This window comes from Macrotis lagotis, chromosome 5, assembly GCF_037893015.1.
Source record: "Macrotis lagotis isolate mMagLag1 chromosome 5, bilby.v1.9.chrom.fasta, whole genome shotgun sequence".
NCBI classification, from domain to species: domain Eukaryota; kingdom Metazoa; phylum Chordata; class Mammalia; order Peramelemorphia; family Peramelidae; genus Macrotis; species Macrotis lagotis.
Window position 1 is genome coordinate 211,863,005 of NC_133662.1, and position 16,721 is coordinate 211,879,725.

General features: G+C 34.0%; 1 protein-coding gene across 4 annotated transcripts in view; it reads right to left on the minus strand.

Annotated features, from left to right (window-relative positions):
• The window catches only part of AKNAD1 (AKNA domain containing 1), a 54,495-nt gene that overhangs the window by 27,734 nt on the left and 10,040 nt on the right, over nt 1-16,721 (minus strand). For all 4 annotated transcript variants that reach the window (XM_074188318.1, XM_074188317.1, XM_074188319.1 and 1 more), the window contains exons 4-10: nt 16,504-16,549; nt 16,229-16,371; nt 16,070-16,129; nt 6,438-6,565; nt 2,320-2,467; nt 970-1,172; nt 165-294 (exon numbers count right to left, since the gene is read on the minus strand). In XM_074188318.1, coding sequence (XP_074044419.1) covers nt 165-294; nt 970-1,172; nt 2,320-2,467; nt 6,438-6,565; nt 16,070-16,129; nt 16,229-16,371; nt 16,504-16,549 — 858 coding nt within the window. The remainder of the gene's footprint in view (nt 1-164; nt 295-969; nt 1,173-2,319; nt 2,468-6,437; nt 6,566-16,069; nt 16,130-16,228; nt 16,372-16,503; nt 16,550-16,721) is intronic.

Consider the following 16,721-nt stretch of genomic DNA (forward strand, 5'->3'; position numbering starts at 1 on the left):
CCTTCCCAACTATAAGACTATGATTTTATGTTGGATTATATGAATTTGTGACTAAATGATCTTAATGACACTAACTTTAAAGCCAGTTAAAGTTACAGAGTCATTTCAGAGAGAAAAACAAGTTTGAGAACAACTGAATAACTTCCCACTAACCAGTCTCCTACCATTAAATCTGATGAGAGCTTCACTGCCAACTGATTTGTCTTCACCGGAGATACCATTACTTCTTTCTTGGAAGCAAGCTTCAAAGAACCTTCATCAACAGTAGCATCCCTCCTGGGTAACCCTAGGTAGCTAATAGAAAAACATTTAGAATGGTATTACTGGTGACTTCTACAAAAAACAGAAGTCAGTTCAGAATGAGCCTTGAGAATCAAGCCCCAAGTTGACCTTCACTAACATCTCTACTTTATAGCTTCATGACCGACTCCAGAATTTGGAAAGGTGAGAAGATATAAAGGGATCAGTCTGATGCTTCACTTTACTGGTTGGAGAGAGGAGACTCTCATTCCCACCAGAGAGAGATGTCAGACTTTCTCTCCCTGAGGGTCCCAGACCAAAATTCCTACTCTCATTCTTGTCTTTTTCAAATTTACAAAGACCTTTCCTCTTAACATTGAAAGAAAGAAAAAAAGACTCACATTAACTAACTTTTCAGAGGTGTTTTGAAGATAAAATGTTATATTTTATAATTGTGTTTCTGATATAATTTTAAATCATTTTATTTATGATATAATATGTGTAAAGTATGTGGCATATAAATGCATATTCTCTTTTCCTTTTCTTGTGACCATTTCAAGTTACAAATTCCCTCTGGCAGAGTAGATTCTCTATTCCATCTTCAATTTATAACATGCCAAAATAATTTTCCTTTAGCAGCTTGGAGCCTTTTTATATATTAGGAATATACTATTTGAAGAAGCGGGTCTGCACTTGAGCTTCTCAGCAGATGAGGAACAAAATACTCACATCTGTGGGTAGAGTTCACAAAGGCAATCTTGAGGGGGAGTCTCCTGAATCTTTGTTGGAATGACTTTTTTATTAACACTCTTATCTTTTCTCTTGAGAAAAGGGATGAGAGAGTTTCCTCGACCTTGTTTCCCAAAGTCAAGAAGCTTTATTTCACACTCAGATTTTTCTGAATGATCATGCTTATTTATTTGTCTTGGGACCTGAACAAAAAAAAATTATAACTATTAGTCATTGGATCAATAAACTCTTTTCAAAGATGGAAAGCTAAATAAATGAAGCCAATCAGAGCATTCTCAAATTAAGACTTTTTATGTGATGCAATCAATGATTCTTAAGTGCTGACCAAAAGTTATACAACTTTTAAAATTTACTCCAAGACTGTGCTGTTAAATATAAAGAGGAATGCTGATTTTAAACCATTTCTCCGGGCAATTTAGAAAAAAAGTGAGCTGAGATTAAAATAGAAGAACCATCTTAAAGACTGGCACCCTTAAAATGTAAAACACCCTAGAGGAAGACCTCCAGAATGTTGGATATATTCTGTAGAGAAAAGATGAGAGGACATGGACAAGATTCATACAAAGTGAGAAAGAATAGATACTTGTACCTGTGAAGCAAGTGTCCACATCAATGAAATCACAGAACCATTGAAGAAGAATCCAGATGATTCAAGATTCCTAATACCAATTTAGACTAAAATTCTCAGATAATTGAAGCAAAAGGGTGGGGGAGGAAATGATGAAATAAGCAGTTGAAGCTATTAAATTACTCTAATTCTTCATTTCATTTTGCATGTATGCCCACATGCAAAGAACTGAGAAAATGAAAGATCAAAGAGAGATTTTTGGGAAATTACATTTCCCTTTGATCCTTTGCCTATTTAGAAGATAAAGAATCATACTTGAGTAGCTAGGATTGACACATACCCATACATACCCATAGTAGAAAAACTGAGGATGTGTTCTACCCACTTGACATTCCCTCCTACATAAGTTTGACTCTATTTTAAAATTGTTTCTTCTAGGAAAATTCCACAAGAAAATTTCTTATTATTCTCCTGGGGGTAGGGGGCAGAGAGAATAGCCTTTTCAATGGTATTTCATCTGAATGAACTGGCTTTGATTTCATGCAAGTCATGCCAAACCCATGCTCTTTTTTGAGGACAACTATTTAAAATAATTTCCAACACTCAAAATGGTTCCATTTTAGGCAAAATGATTCATGGAATATTTGAAAATAAAGGTCTCATCACAAAGAAATAAAATATGCTTAGGTGATTCTATGAATTAAGATTCTATGACATATAATTTTCCTAGTAGCAAATTACATAATAAATTAATGAATTACTTCATTTGGGAAAGAGAGTAATGTAAAGTCCAAGGTATTCACAGAATCCGAAGAACATGCAAGGAAAGAACTGGGTGTGCTTTCACTCATTTTTTCTTTGACATTCTCAAGGAGCATTTTCACCTTAAAGATTTCATGTTCAGTTTTTCTAAACAAATTAAAAAACAAAGATTATTGTGTTGTCTTATATAATGTAATTAAATCTGACATAACCTTACATCTATATATTGAGTATTCCAACTGATAGAGGCAGTTTATGAATTTTACACAGATTTTTTTTATCATAGTTAACATAGATTTTGCTTGTCTGTAGAAAGAAATTACAAATTAGCCCATGTGAACTATCTAATCTTAGTTCAAATAGCAAATAATTATGAAAACACAAATTCTTATATATTTTGTATATGTGTGTATGTAGATAATGTAAATACATTTGTATAGATATAGATATAGGTATAGATAGATATAGAGATAGAGATGGAGATGGAGATGGAGATGGAGATGGAGATGGAGATGATGGAGATGGAGATGGAGATGGAGATGGAGATGGAGATGGAGTTGGAGATGGAGATGGAGAGAGAGAGAGAGAGAGAGAGAGAGAGAGAGAGAGAGAGAGAGATGTGTGTGATACATTTATTCCACTTAATATCAAATTCACAAATCCAGATTCTATTTACACTCCTATTTATGAGTGATTGTTATTGTTGAATTGCTTCAGTCATATCTGACTCTTTGTGATCCCATTTAGCACTTTCTTGCAAAGATACTGGAGTAGTTTGCCATTTCTTTCTCTAGCTTATTTTACAGATGAGGAAACAGTGTGAAGAGGTTAACCATTTCTTAATTTAGATAAGACCTTATCTTTTTATTACTGTTATTAACTATTATAGTCAAAATTGAATGAGATGGAACTCTGCTCTCAAGTGCTAGATAAATGAAAGTCAAATATACTTGTACAGTCTAAAAAATTATCTTTTTATGTAAGGGGAGGATGGAATGGCTTTAATAAGTTAAACGAGTTGATTTAAAAACAGAAAAGAATAAGAATGATGAATAAGGGAAAGAATACCAAACCAGGAGTAAGAAAACTCTGGTTTTCAGTCCTTTTTCCATTTATTGTGTGACTTTGAATAAATCACTTAAAATTTAACCTAAGACTCAGTTTTCTCATTTGTAAATTAACTTCTCCTTTTCTTTAATGTTTTAGAGGAGGAATGGGAATTCAGTTCTTCTTGTCTCTAAGCCAGTTCTTTTTTTTAATTAATTAATTTTTCCAATTATAAGTAAAGTTTTCAACATTCATTTTGTGAAATTTTCTCCCTCCCATTCTTTCCTTTCCCTTCCTCCAAAAGCAAGTAATCTGATATAGATAGTACATACACAATTATATTACACATTTCCATAAAATAGTCTCTTTCTTACCTATAATGGAAGTATTTCTAGTTCCCCAGTACTTGCCTACTTTTCCATCTCATAGATGCAAGATACCTTAACAGATGAGGTGCAGAATAAAAGTTCTGAGTGAAGATTTATTTATTTACTTTTATAAAGAGTGTACTTTAAAAATTGGAGACTGTCTAGGGAGAGTTAGAAGTCAAGAAATTCTGGCCATGAACATGCTTAATAATATCCTTATTGCTAGTTGCTGTCCCCAGTTCTGGTAATACACAGATAAGAAAAATCTCACAGGACCCCCCCAGCCCAAGAATATGAAGGGAGACTCTTGTCTCAGTGCTGTGAAGGATAACGTTTCAAGTTCGGCCTTGGGGTATGAGCGGGAATCCACCACCTCTCCTCTCTCTTCTTAACCACCTCTACCAAGGATAATGCTGATACATGTATAGATGTGGAAGCTGAGGTTTCCAGATAGATAACACCTAGCTAGAATCCATGAGAAATGAGGAAACAAATCAGGTCTCCCCCACCCAAGTTTTTGAGCTCTCTTGAAAACTTGGAAGCAACTTAACTGCTGCCATCTTATGAAATGGATTTCCACCTGTGGTACTTCATGGAAACCATGGTTTCGTGGGAAACCTTACACAAGGAAACGCTGACAATTATCATTTTCTTAGCCTCATCATCCATGGTCATTTGGGACTCCAAATATCTTTTGGTAAACTTAATTAGAACATTTAAGTTTGAGTAGAGTTCTCTTTTGTTTCTTTGGTATTTAAGACAGACAACTACAAGGCCATCCATTTGAAAAGCATTTGTTACTGATGAGTGGTAGCAGATAAGAGAAACCAAACAATCAGCTAATCAGGCTCTAAAATTAAGTTAGTTTGAAAGCAGAAGTTGTGTTTGATCTTTCTTTGTATTCCCAGCACTTCCCGTAGTACACAGTAGGTACATAATGAATGTTTATTGACTATTATCTTAAAGTACTGTTGTCAGGCTCAGATGAAATAATGTAGTAGAAAATTTTGGGGGAATTGTAAAATGTTATAAGAATATGAGGGAGAGTATGATTACAGTTGGAAAAATTATATGGATGGGACATATACAAATTGATCTTTTACAGGAGGAAGATATGGATCCAGTGCTTTGAGGATACTCCATACCAAGCCTTCCCTGACCACTGGCAGGTGGAACTTTGTAAAAGTAAAAACCTGTTTTCCTCCTGTTGGCCACCCCTGGTTCAGATGAAGAGCATAAGGAAAATGTGTTTAGCACTCCTTTTGTAGGGTCATTCCATTAACTTGGCCAGTTAAGGAGCCCTGTCTCTTTTTTTCCACCCTTTAGTAAAAGTTTCTTTTGTACATGGATTGTAATTGCACTGGAAACCCTGTGATTTATGCTGGTGCTGAATGTGGTTAGTTGTTACTAGGTTCTAAGTAAGGCATTACTGAAGTCTGAAGTCTTTTCTTCTGAGAAGATTTAATTTTAAAATGACATTTCAGATAACTGAAATTCATAGAGAAATAGATTCAATCATTTTTAATTATTTCTGTGAACATCTAGTTTAGTTTTTTATTTTGTTTTACTTAAAATTAAAAAGGAACAATCAATGCCAAGACACAATCTCTTGGTTTCTAGTCAGCTAGCAGTAGCATGACATTCAAGGTTTTACTGATTTTAAGCTTTAAAACTGCAGCCCCCAAAAGAAAATATCTAAGGAGGATAGTTCCCAAACTTTAAGAATTAAATTATTTTTGCATTCAAGATGCCTTTGTGTTAAAAAACAGTTGTAAATGCAAGTGTTGAATGTAAAATCAACTTTCTGAATGACTTCTTTTAGCATATAACAGGAAGTTTCTTGGATATAATTGTAGCTTCTAGTTCTAACCCATATTTCTCTTTGTATGTTGGTGGAAAGATATTACATAGTGGATAATAACAGTTTCATATTTAATATGCATTCAGGCCAAAGTTTTTCAAGGAAACTGAAACCTAAAAAAATCATTCGGCTTGAGGTCTTAAAAATTTGCTATTTGTCCAAGCTTTGGGGCACAATGTTTGGTTTCTCTTCCTTCTTTCCCCACCCTGTATACTTCCCTCTCAACTTACCACTTTGGACTTTGTTGTGGGTAAGAACAGAAAAAGGGAGGAAAGAGACTATGAGAAGAGTAAGAGAAAGAAAAAAAGTACTAAGAAGAAGGAAAAGGGTATAAGAAAAGAAAGTGAGGCAGGGATTCTCCAAAATTTGCTTTTACAATTTGTTCAGGAGTAAGGAGAAAACTGAAGTTATCCTTTCTTCTACCCACCCAGTAAAAGACAAGGAGCATTAACTCAGAATTAAGTGTCTTGAAATATGTCACAATATAGTGTAGCAGAAGTTGAAAGAGGAGTGTTGGGGCGGCAAGGTGGTGCAGTGGATAAAGCACCGGCCCTGGAGTTAGGAGTACCTGAATACAAATCCAACCTCAGATACTTAATTACCTAGCTGTGTGGCCTTGGACAAGCTACTTAACCCCATTACCTTCAAAAACCTAAAAAAAAAAATGCAATATTTCTTCTCCTATGGGTTCTCTTTTACTATATATTTTCCATTCATGGGTTTGCCTTAATCAAAGAAGAGGTTTTCCAAAATAACAGATGGGACCAGAGGAGTGACCAAAAATCAGACCAACAAATATAATGGAATCCAATGGAATCCATTTGCTCTAAATAAATCTGACCTTTCTGGATCAAACTCTCCAAAAGCAGTAGATTTTTTATCATGGTTCTGTAAAATTTGAAGCTTTTCTTTGGTGAACAAATAGCTCTGCTCCAGTACATCGAGGTAACCCTTCAGTATCTCCAGTACCTGTGGCAATTAAATCCAATCACATAAATTTTAAAATTTACTCATTGTTTTTCTAATTTCCCTTCCCTCAAAGCTCAAAAGCCCTAATGTCCAGAAGTTCATAATAACAGCAGCAGTCCTCTAAGTGTGGTGGTTCAGGGACCCTTTTGAGGGGTCCATGAGGTTAAAACTATTTTCATAATAGTACTAAAATGCTTTAATTTTGAATACAGTAAATACTAAGAGCTATTACCATCATAAATAAAAGTTCTTGGGGAGGAAAGGGTTCTCAGCAATTTTTAAGAATGAAAAGGAGGTGATCTTGGGCAAAACACTTAACCCCATTGCCTTAAATAAATTAAATTAAATTTAAAAAAAAAAAGAGAATGAAATGGAGTCTTTTTTTCCACCAGAGTTGGGTTTTTTTACATTTTTATTTAAAATTTTGAGTTCCTTCTATCCCTTTCCCTATCCTTGAGGAGGTAAGCAGATATAGGTTATGCTGTATAAAACATTTCCATAATAATCATTTTCTATGAGAAAACTTGAGCAAAAGAAAAAAGAAAGAGAAAAATAGTATACTTCAGTTTTTATTTAAACAATAAGCAGATGTTCCTCTGGAAAGCAGATAATATGCTTCATCATTAATTATTTGGGATCAAAAAAGGAGTCTTGAGACCAGTCAGTCAGTCAATAAATAGTTATTACATGCCTTATATGCCAGTGTATGGTAAATACTGAGGATATAAATAGCAAGAAAACAGATAACCCCTGCCCTCAAAGATCTTACAATGTATTTGTAGAACACAGTGTTTAATAGATGAAAAATTAGGGGGGAGGTATAGAAAGGAAGTTATTGAGCTTAGAAACATGATGAAGTAGTCAGCAGAAAAGGAAATGAAGAGACGACTGGCTCTGATCCCCTCCTTAAATGAAGATTTGGGGAGAAGTTCTCTACTCCACCTTCTTTTCAGAAGGGTTCCAGAAGTAGAGAGCACTTCTAAGATGTGAGAATAGAGAACAATGTGATCTTGCAGGATGCTAAGTTTCCTTGAGGCATGATGACCAAAAAGTATGAGAATTGATGTTCTACAGTATTTTTGAATTTCAATTTAATAAACATTAATTAAATAATGGGAAAACAAAGATTTAGCAATATATAGTCTCATACCTTGAGCTTACACTTAAGTTAGGTGAGATAAACATGATCATCACCAGAGATCAGAGAGGAAGCCTAATTAGACAGAGGATTTGGGTGTGATTCTATTATGTTTGGATGATCTCTAAAGAAGAATGGATGGGGAACAAGAATACTCTGGGAGGGGTCAGCTAGATGGTGCAATGGATAGAGTTCTGAGAAAAAACTAAACAAAAAAAGAATGCACTAGGAAAAGGAAGGGAAGAGAAAGAATGGAGAAAATTATCTTATATATACACACATAGTTGGATATAGAAATTCATCTTACTCAACAGGGAAATAGGAGGGCAAGATATTAAGGGAGAGTGGATAAATAAGAGAAAAATAAGATCAAGAGAGGCAGTGGTCAGAAGTAAAACACTCTTAAAGAGGGAAATGGGCAAAAAGAGAAGTAAAACATAATAGAATGAGGGGAAAGACACAGCAATTATAGTTATGAATATTAATCAAATGAACTCACTCATAAAATGGAAGATACCAGAAATGGATAAGAAATCAAATTCCAACAATTATGTTTGAAACAAAAAAGATACATATAGAGTTAAAATAACAGGCTAGACAGGAATCTATTGTGCTTTACCTGAAGTTTAAAAAAAAAAGAGGGGAGGCAGGGATTCCACACAAAGCAAAAGTAAAAATAGAACTAATTAAAAGAGATTAAACAGGAAAAACTATAATCTACCATAGAACAATGCTGTAAAAATCATATAGAAATGGATCCCTGAGGTACAAGTAATAACTCAGAAAATCACAAATTGACATTACCTATATTGTATCGCATTTTAATTCATATTGTTAACATTTCCTAAATATATTTTTGATGCATTTTTATATTTTAAACTTACAAATAAGAAAAAATATTTTCATCTGTGCAGGAAAACAAAAGAGAAGATCCATAATACAAACCAATAAATTTTCATTTTAAGAAAGTCTAAATGATATATATTTTTTGGAAAAACCGATATAATACATACTACATATTGTGTTTAAAATATTCCATATTTTCTTTGCTTCCTTGTAGATTTTCTTCTGGTGTCTCCTTCTTGTGTTTACTTTACTTTTTCCCCTCCTCCTTAGGATAGCTACAATTAAGCTTGGTTATATATGTACATTATAGGCATACACACGAATATTTATACATATATAAACATGCATGCATACCTATATATGCAATAGATACATGTGTGCATCCATATACACATACTCACATGCATACACATGGATACATATACAAATTCATAGATTTCTATATATTTGGTTTATGTGTATCATTTGCCTATTTTTCTTAATCTTTTCCCCTTCCAAGAATTCTTCCCTTACACTCTTATATATCCCCCTTCCCACTGATCCACACACCCTTCTATATATCCTCTTATCCTATTCCCTTACCCTCTAACTCAGTATCCTCTCCTATCTCCTTCTCTTATTTTTTTCTGAATTTAAAAATGTTTTAATACATATCTATGTATGTGTTTGTTTATTGTATGTATTGGTCCCTCTTTAACCCATTCCTGATGAAAGTGAGTTTCCAGAACTGGTCTCCTCCATATAATTCTTCTGTATCAATTCTTCCTTTTACACCCCATTTGTATAAAATATTTTCTTTTCCTGCATAATTTTTCTTTTAGAAATCCAATTCTACTCAACTACCCCAATCTTTCCTTTGAATTATATTACAAATAATAATCTTGGACATAAGGTTTACATTTCTACATAGAGGTAAAAAACCCAATTTGCTCTTATTGAGTTCCTTGTAATTAGTCTTTTATTTTACCTTATATTTCTCTTGGTTCTTGTTTGTCAAATTTTCTATTAAGTTCAGGGCTTATTGTAGCAAGATCTTGAAAGTTTGGTAATTCATTGAACATCCTTTTTTATTTGTTCAGGATAATTCATTGAATATCCTTTTTTTTTGTTGTTGTTCAGGTTCAACTTTGCCAGGTATGATATTTTCAGCCACGACCCCAGTTCTTTTGCTTTTTGATATGTGTTCTAAGACTTTCAGGTCTTTTAAAGTAGTTGGTGCTAGGTCTTTTGTAATTCTAAATTGTAACACCACCATGTTTGAATTGTGTTTTTTCCCTTGTTGCTCTTAAATAGTTTTTTTCTTAACCTTGTGTTTACTTTATGTTTTCTTCCTGTCCAGGATAGCTACAATTAAGAATGGTTATATACATACACATATACATATATACACATAAATACTCTCATATGCATATACCTATATAGAGATACACATACATACATGTAATACAAAAGGAGATAACACATATATTATACACATACACACATGCACGCAACACATGCATGCTAACAAGACATGGTTGCAATGCATACATGTGCACAGCTACATACAAACACACACAAATACATGTACAATGCAATGAACACATGCACATGTATGCAAGTGCACGCACATGTAGCAATGCAATGCATTCAATGCACATGTGTAACACATCTGTATGTGCATGTGTGTAATGCACATGCACACACGTATGCAATACACATTCGCATAGATACACATGGATACACACACATACATATTCATTGATATCTATAGATTTGGCTTGTGTGTATCAGTTTTATAACATTTCCTGAAAGCAACAGGAATTTAGCTATAAATTCCTGTCAGTTTGGGAATTTAGCTATAATATTCCTGTCAGTCTTCCTCCTAGGAATCCTTTCAGGTGGTGATTGGTGAATGTTTTCTATTTCTACTTTTCCCTCTTTTTCAAACGCTTCAGGACAAATTTCTTTTAATTATTTCTTGTATTATTCTATTAAGATCTTTTTTTTTCCATAGCTTTCAGGTAGTCAGATTATTATTATGGTTTCTCTTCTTGATCTGTTCTTCAGATCAATTGTTTTTTTTTATTTTCATGTTCTCTTCTATTTTTATATTCTTTTTAAAAAAATTTTTATTTATTTAAGGCAATGGGGTTAAGTGACTTGCCTAAGGTCACACAGCTAGGTAATTATTAAATGTCTGAGGCTGGATTTGAACTCAGGCCCTCCTGACTCCAGGGCTGGTGCTCTATCCACCTAGCTGCCCCCTATTTTTACATTCTTTATATTTTATTTTATTATTTCTTATTCTCTTATAATTTCAGTGACTTTCCCTTAACCAATTCTAATTTTCAAAGAATCTTTTTCCCCTTAAGATTTCTTTTCCAGTTAGTTTACTTTATTTTCATAATCTTCTAATTTTTCTTGGATTGTTCTTTTTTAATTTTTTAGTTTTTTCCTCAGTCTCTCTTTTTTAAAATCTCTTGATTTTTAAGTCTTTTTTGAGTTCATCTATGAATTCTTTTTGAACAGGTAGCCATTTGACATTACTCTTTGGGATAGGAGAGGTTTTTTTTTAAGTTTGGTATGTTCCTCTGAAGATGAACTCTGGTCTTCTCTATTCCCATAGTAACTACCTATGACCAAATTCTTTCTCTTTTACTGTTCCTTTTTAATTTTTTTTAGCAGCTAATTGTTATATTTACCTCTAGTCTGCAGAGAGAGGGGGTAGCTCTGGCCTCAGGAGCTTTGTCCTGAGGGAAACCTCTGGACTTCTTTCCACCTCCAAGCCACAATTTGGGGCCCCTCTAACACACTAAGCTGCAAACAACCTTCCTTAGACAACAACTCTACAGTGACTATAACTTTAGCTCTCTCCTGTGATCTGGAACCAAGACCAAGAACTCAGTTCTCCTGTGATTATGCTCAAGAACTCAATTCTCCTCTAGGAGTCCACAGCCACAGCACCTCCCATGCCACTGCTTGTTAATAGATGTTCCCCCTCTCCCCCTCTTCTGGCAGAGGTGGAGGCTACCTCCCACCCCAGCTGTCCCTGAGACTTGCTTCTGGCTCTTCCAGACAGTTAGCCTGGAGGTGTTTACATTTCATCCAGATCTTCAGATCTTTTCTGTTAGTCCCTAGAAAATCACTGTTCTGCCCCAACTCTTGTTTATTTTTTGTACTCTACATTGACCCTTAGGTGCTTTTTTTTTTTGACTTGTTTGTGGAGGAAGTCTGGAGAGCTTGGAATTTTCTGACTTTCTCCACTGTCTCCCCAGAATCCTCTCCCTCCTAATTATGTTATAATCTGGTTTGGCCCATACTTGAGAGTTTTTCAAGACTGCTTATAGCCCACAAGCCACATATTTGACATCTCTGCCATGGAATAGCAATACTGGACATATATGTGTCAAATAGCATTACATGTAAACTCTTAAAGAAAATTTAAATGAGTTACAGGAGGAAATAGGTAGTGAAAACATCATGTTTTATACTTCTAAAGACCAGATAAATTTAATCATAAAATAAGGAAGAAAGAAATTAAGGAGATGAATAGAATTTTTAAAAAGTTAGATATGATAAACCCTCCAGAGAATATTGAATGGATAGAGAAAGGAGCATGCCTATTTCTAATATATACATACCTTCACACACACAAAAAACCATTAGAGAATAAAACCTTCACAAATAAGTGAAGAAAAGCAGAAATATTAAATGTATCTTTTTCTGACCATAAGACAATAAAAATTATATTCAAGAAAGGGTCTTTGATTAAAAATTAATTGGAAATTAACTTAATTCCATAGAATGAAAGAACAAATCACAGAAACAATAATTTCATTAAAAATTATGGCAATGAGACAATATATCAAAATGTGTTGGGTACATCCAAAATGGTACTTAGGGGATAAATCTATATTTCTAAATGCTTACAGCAGTAAGACAGAGAAAAAGCAGATCAATGAACTGGACATACAACTTAAAAAACCCCAACAAAAAAAATATTTTAAACCCCTCCAATTAAATACCAAAATAGCTACCCTGAAAATCAAAGGAGAGAGATTAGCAATGCTGAAAGTTTAAAAATATCAACTAATAAATAAAAGTTGGAACTGGTTTTATGATAAAAACAGTAAGTAAGCTACTGGCTTATTTTCTGTTATAAAAAAAGAAATTACTTATATCAAAATTGAAAATGTGAATTCACAACCAATTAAAAAGAAATAAAAGCAATTAACCCGAGCTATTTTACTCAGCTACATACCAATAAAACTGACAATCTGAATGAAAATAATGAATATTTAGAAAAATGTTAAGTGCACAGATTAACAACAGGAAATAGAATATGTAAATGACCCTGGCTTAGAAAAATATTTTTAAAAATCATAAATGAACTTCCAAAGGGGAAAAAGACTTCAGGTCAGAAGAATTTAAAAGCAGATTCTACCAGATATTTGAAGAACAATTAATTTTTTTTTTAGGTTCTTTTTCAAGGCAAGGTAATTATTAAGTGTCTGAGGCTTCATTTGAACTCAGGTACTCCTGACTCCAGGGCCGGTGCTCTATCCACTGTGTCACCTAGCCACCCTAAAACAATTAATTCTAACACTATTTAAGCCATTTGAAAAATTAGATAAAGAAATAGTCCTATCAAATTCTTTCTCTGACACAATAATGATCTTGATACTAAAACAGAGGGAAAAAAAAACCACAGATGAATTTCCAAAAGGAATATTGTTACAAAACTATAAATACTAACAAGGTAATTTTAGTAACATATCCACAAAAACTGGGGACAGCTAGTTGGCACATCGTATAGAGTGGATAGTCAGGACAATCTGTGTTCGAATTCAGACTCAGACACTTAATAATTAACTAGCTGTGTGACCATGGGCAAGCCACTTAACCTCATTGCCTTGCAAAACCAAAACAAAACAAAAACCAGCAATAGGCTAAGAAAAAAAAGATCGAAGGCATAAGCACAAGCAAAGAGGAAAGTAAATCATAACTTTTTCCAGATGTTATTATGATTACTTAAAAATCCCCCAAAAGTCCACTAAAAATCTAATAAAAATGAACAACTTCAGCAAAGTGATAGGATATAAATAAACCAATGCAAATCACCAGTATTTCTGCATAATACCAACAAAATACAGCAGGAAGAGATACAAAGAGAAATAACTATAAACAGCATGGAACACTTGGGAGTGTTCCTGTCAAGATACATACAGAAACTACATGAACATAATTATAAAATGTAGGAAAACAGACCTCTACTGCAATTTTGATGAACTCATCCAACCATTCTAGAGAATAATTGTGAATTATTCTTCCTACTAAACTATACTTACTCCACTAATATTACTCCTGAATTACTTCCCAAAGAGATCAAAAAAAGAGGTAATACGTACAAAAATATTTATAGCAGCTCTTTTTGTAGTGGCAAAGAATTGGAAACTGAGGGAATGCCCATCAGCTGGGGAATGCTAAACAAATCATTGGTGTGAATATTTTACTATAAAAATTACTAAGGATGGGTTTCAAAGAAATTTGGGAAGATAGCTATGAACTGATATAAAGTGAGTGAGCAGATCCAGGAGAACAATTTACACAGTAATAGCAACACAACAACAAAAACAAAGACAAACCATAGTAACACTGATCCACACAATAATTAACTACTTTGCTAAATAAATCCAGCCTCAGACATTTATGAGCTGTGTGACTTTGGGCAGGCCATTTCACCCTGATTGCCTCACATCCAGGCCATCTCCTGTCGTGCTGACCCATCTCTACCCACTGGACCCAGATGAGTCTGGAGGAGAAAGTGAGGCTGGTGACTTAGCATGGTTACCCCTCACTCAAATCCAACTCATGTCCCTATCATGGCATCACCTCCCTGTCATGGTCTTCTTCAAGAATGAAGGACAGGGGCGATGAGGTGGCACAGTGGATAGAGCAAAGGCCCTGGAGTCAGGAGTACCTGAATTCAAATCTGGCTTCAGACACCTAATAGTTAACCTAGTTGTGTGGCCTTGGGCAAGCCACTTAACTCCATTTGCCTTGTAAAATCCTAAAAAAAAAAAAAAAAAGAATAAAAGAATGAAGGACAAACATCATCAATGACTCATGAAGAAACATGCTATCCACCTCCAGAAAGAGAACTGATGGACTCAGAGTGCAGATTGAAGCATATTTTCCTTCTCTTTTTCTGTTTTTTAGACATGGTTAATGTGGGAATTTGTTATGCATGACTATATAAATTTGTACAGGGTTTTGTTTTTCTTGTCTACTCCATGAGGGAGGAAGAGAATTCAGAAGTGAAACTAAAATTGACTTGTTAGGGAATCTGAGAAAAGATCTATAATACTATGATTATAGCTTTGGGACTCAAGTAAAGTTTCAGGGAAGAGGTGAGATCTGACTAAAGTTCTAAAAGAAGGAATGGATTCTAACAGGTGAAGCTGGAAGGGTAGGGGAAAAATTAAGGGGAAAGAACATTCGTGTCACGGGCCACGTTATATACAAAGTATAGAGGTAGGATGAGCAGAAAGCAAGTACTTTCCTTCAAAGACTGTCTTCAGTTTATCCTGTAAAAAAAATAGCTAGTTTAAACATAACTGTTTGCCAGTTGTTATATTTATTAGCTTGTGAACTCCTTCAGAGGAGAGAATATGTTTCTCTTTTATTCCTCAGCACTTAACATCATGCCTTGTAGGCAATGCTGGTTGACTTGAATAAGCATACAATTTTATTTTGCTGACATTTATAATGTGTCATGATAATAAATGCAATACAACTAGAAGGGTGGATAGGTCTTAGATTGCAGAGACAAGAGGGCCTTGAATGCCAGATCAAGGAGTATAAGAGGCCAGCATCCCACCCCCTACACTCCATCTTTCTTCTGAAAGCATCAATTAACCATAATGAGGAAACTTCCTGGAAAGGGTCTGGCGATTAAAATATAATTGGAGTTACAATGTCAGTTTTCATAAAACTTTTACAGGACACAGATGACAACCCAGTTACCTCTGAGTTTTCCACATAACTCAGTCAGAGATTTCTCCCTCCAGTTGTTCATGCTCTTTCCCTCTTCTCTTTTCCTTGTACACTGCTGATTTTTGTACATGTTCTATTCTTCTAATAAAAGAGCTTGCTTCATTTTCATCTTTGAATTACCAGTACCTAGCACAATGTCTTGTGTGTGGCAGGTGCTAAATTTTTTTAAACTGATTGATTTCTTTAACAAATTGATTTTTAAAAATTGCAATAGTCAAAAAACATTTATCAAGCATCTTGTTTAAGTACTAGGAGTACAAAAAAAAGTCAAAAGACTATTCCTGCCCACAACGATCTCACAATCTAATGGGGAGACAAGGAGTCATATATGAGCAAGATAAATACAGGATAAATAGGAAATAATAGATAGAAAGGCACTAGAATTAAGAAAGATTAGAAAAGTCTTCATGTAGAAGATAGTTTTTTAATTGGGACTTAAAAGAAATCAGGGAAGACAATAGATGGAGATTTAGTATTATTACCTGTTTATTATCTTTTAAAGAGGTAGAATCTTGGTTTATTCTTTTAGAAAATTCTTCTACCTATAACAAAAAAACTTTGTTGTAAACGTGATGTTTTCTGCATATCTATCTCTATTGTTTTATTAGTAATCAGCAATATGAAGAGTTTTTAAGCATTACTTTAGTTTTCAAGTTCTTGGTCTTTTCCATTAGCTCCTGACATGAGTTGTCTCCATTTGTTGTTTTTTTAAGTAATTGTGAAGGACTTGAAGGCAGCTGTAATTCAGTAGTTGATTTTAAGACTTTTGTATTAGATGCTAATCCTATATAATAAAACCAAGCATTAGTCATTATTATTGCTCACAATGTAAGGATGAAATGTAAAAAGAAATCTATAGTCACAGACATTGGCAATAATGTAAAAAAAAATCTAAAAGAAATTTTAAAATGTCTACCTGAAAGAACTCTTTCTGAGACATCCAGGAGAGGCTCTACATTTACCTGGTCAATTAGAGAAAAAGAACCTTTGTGTGCATATCATTCAAGGAGAGAACTACCAGAGACAAAAAAATATTTTAACATTAGAGAAATCTAAATGGAAATTTAGTAAGTTTGTTGGAAATATAGATCATGAGATATATAACTATCTATGGAGCTAGAGTTGGAAGGGACC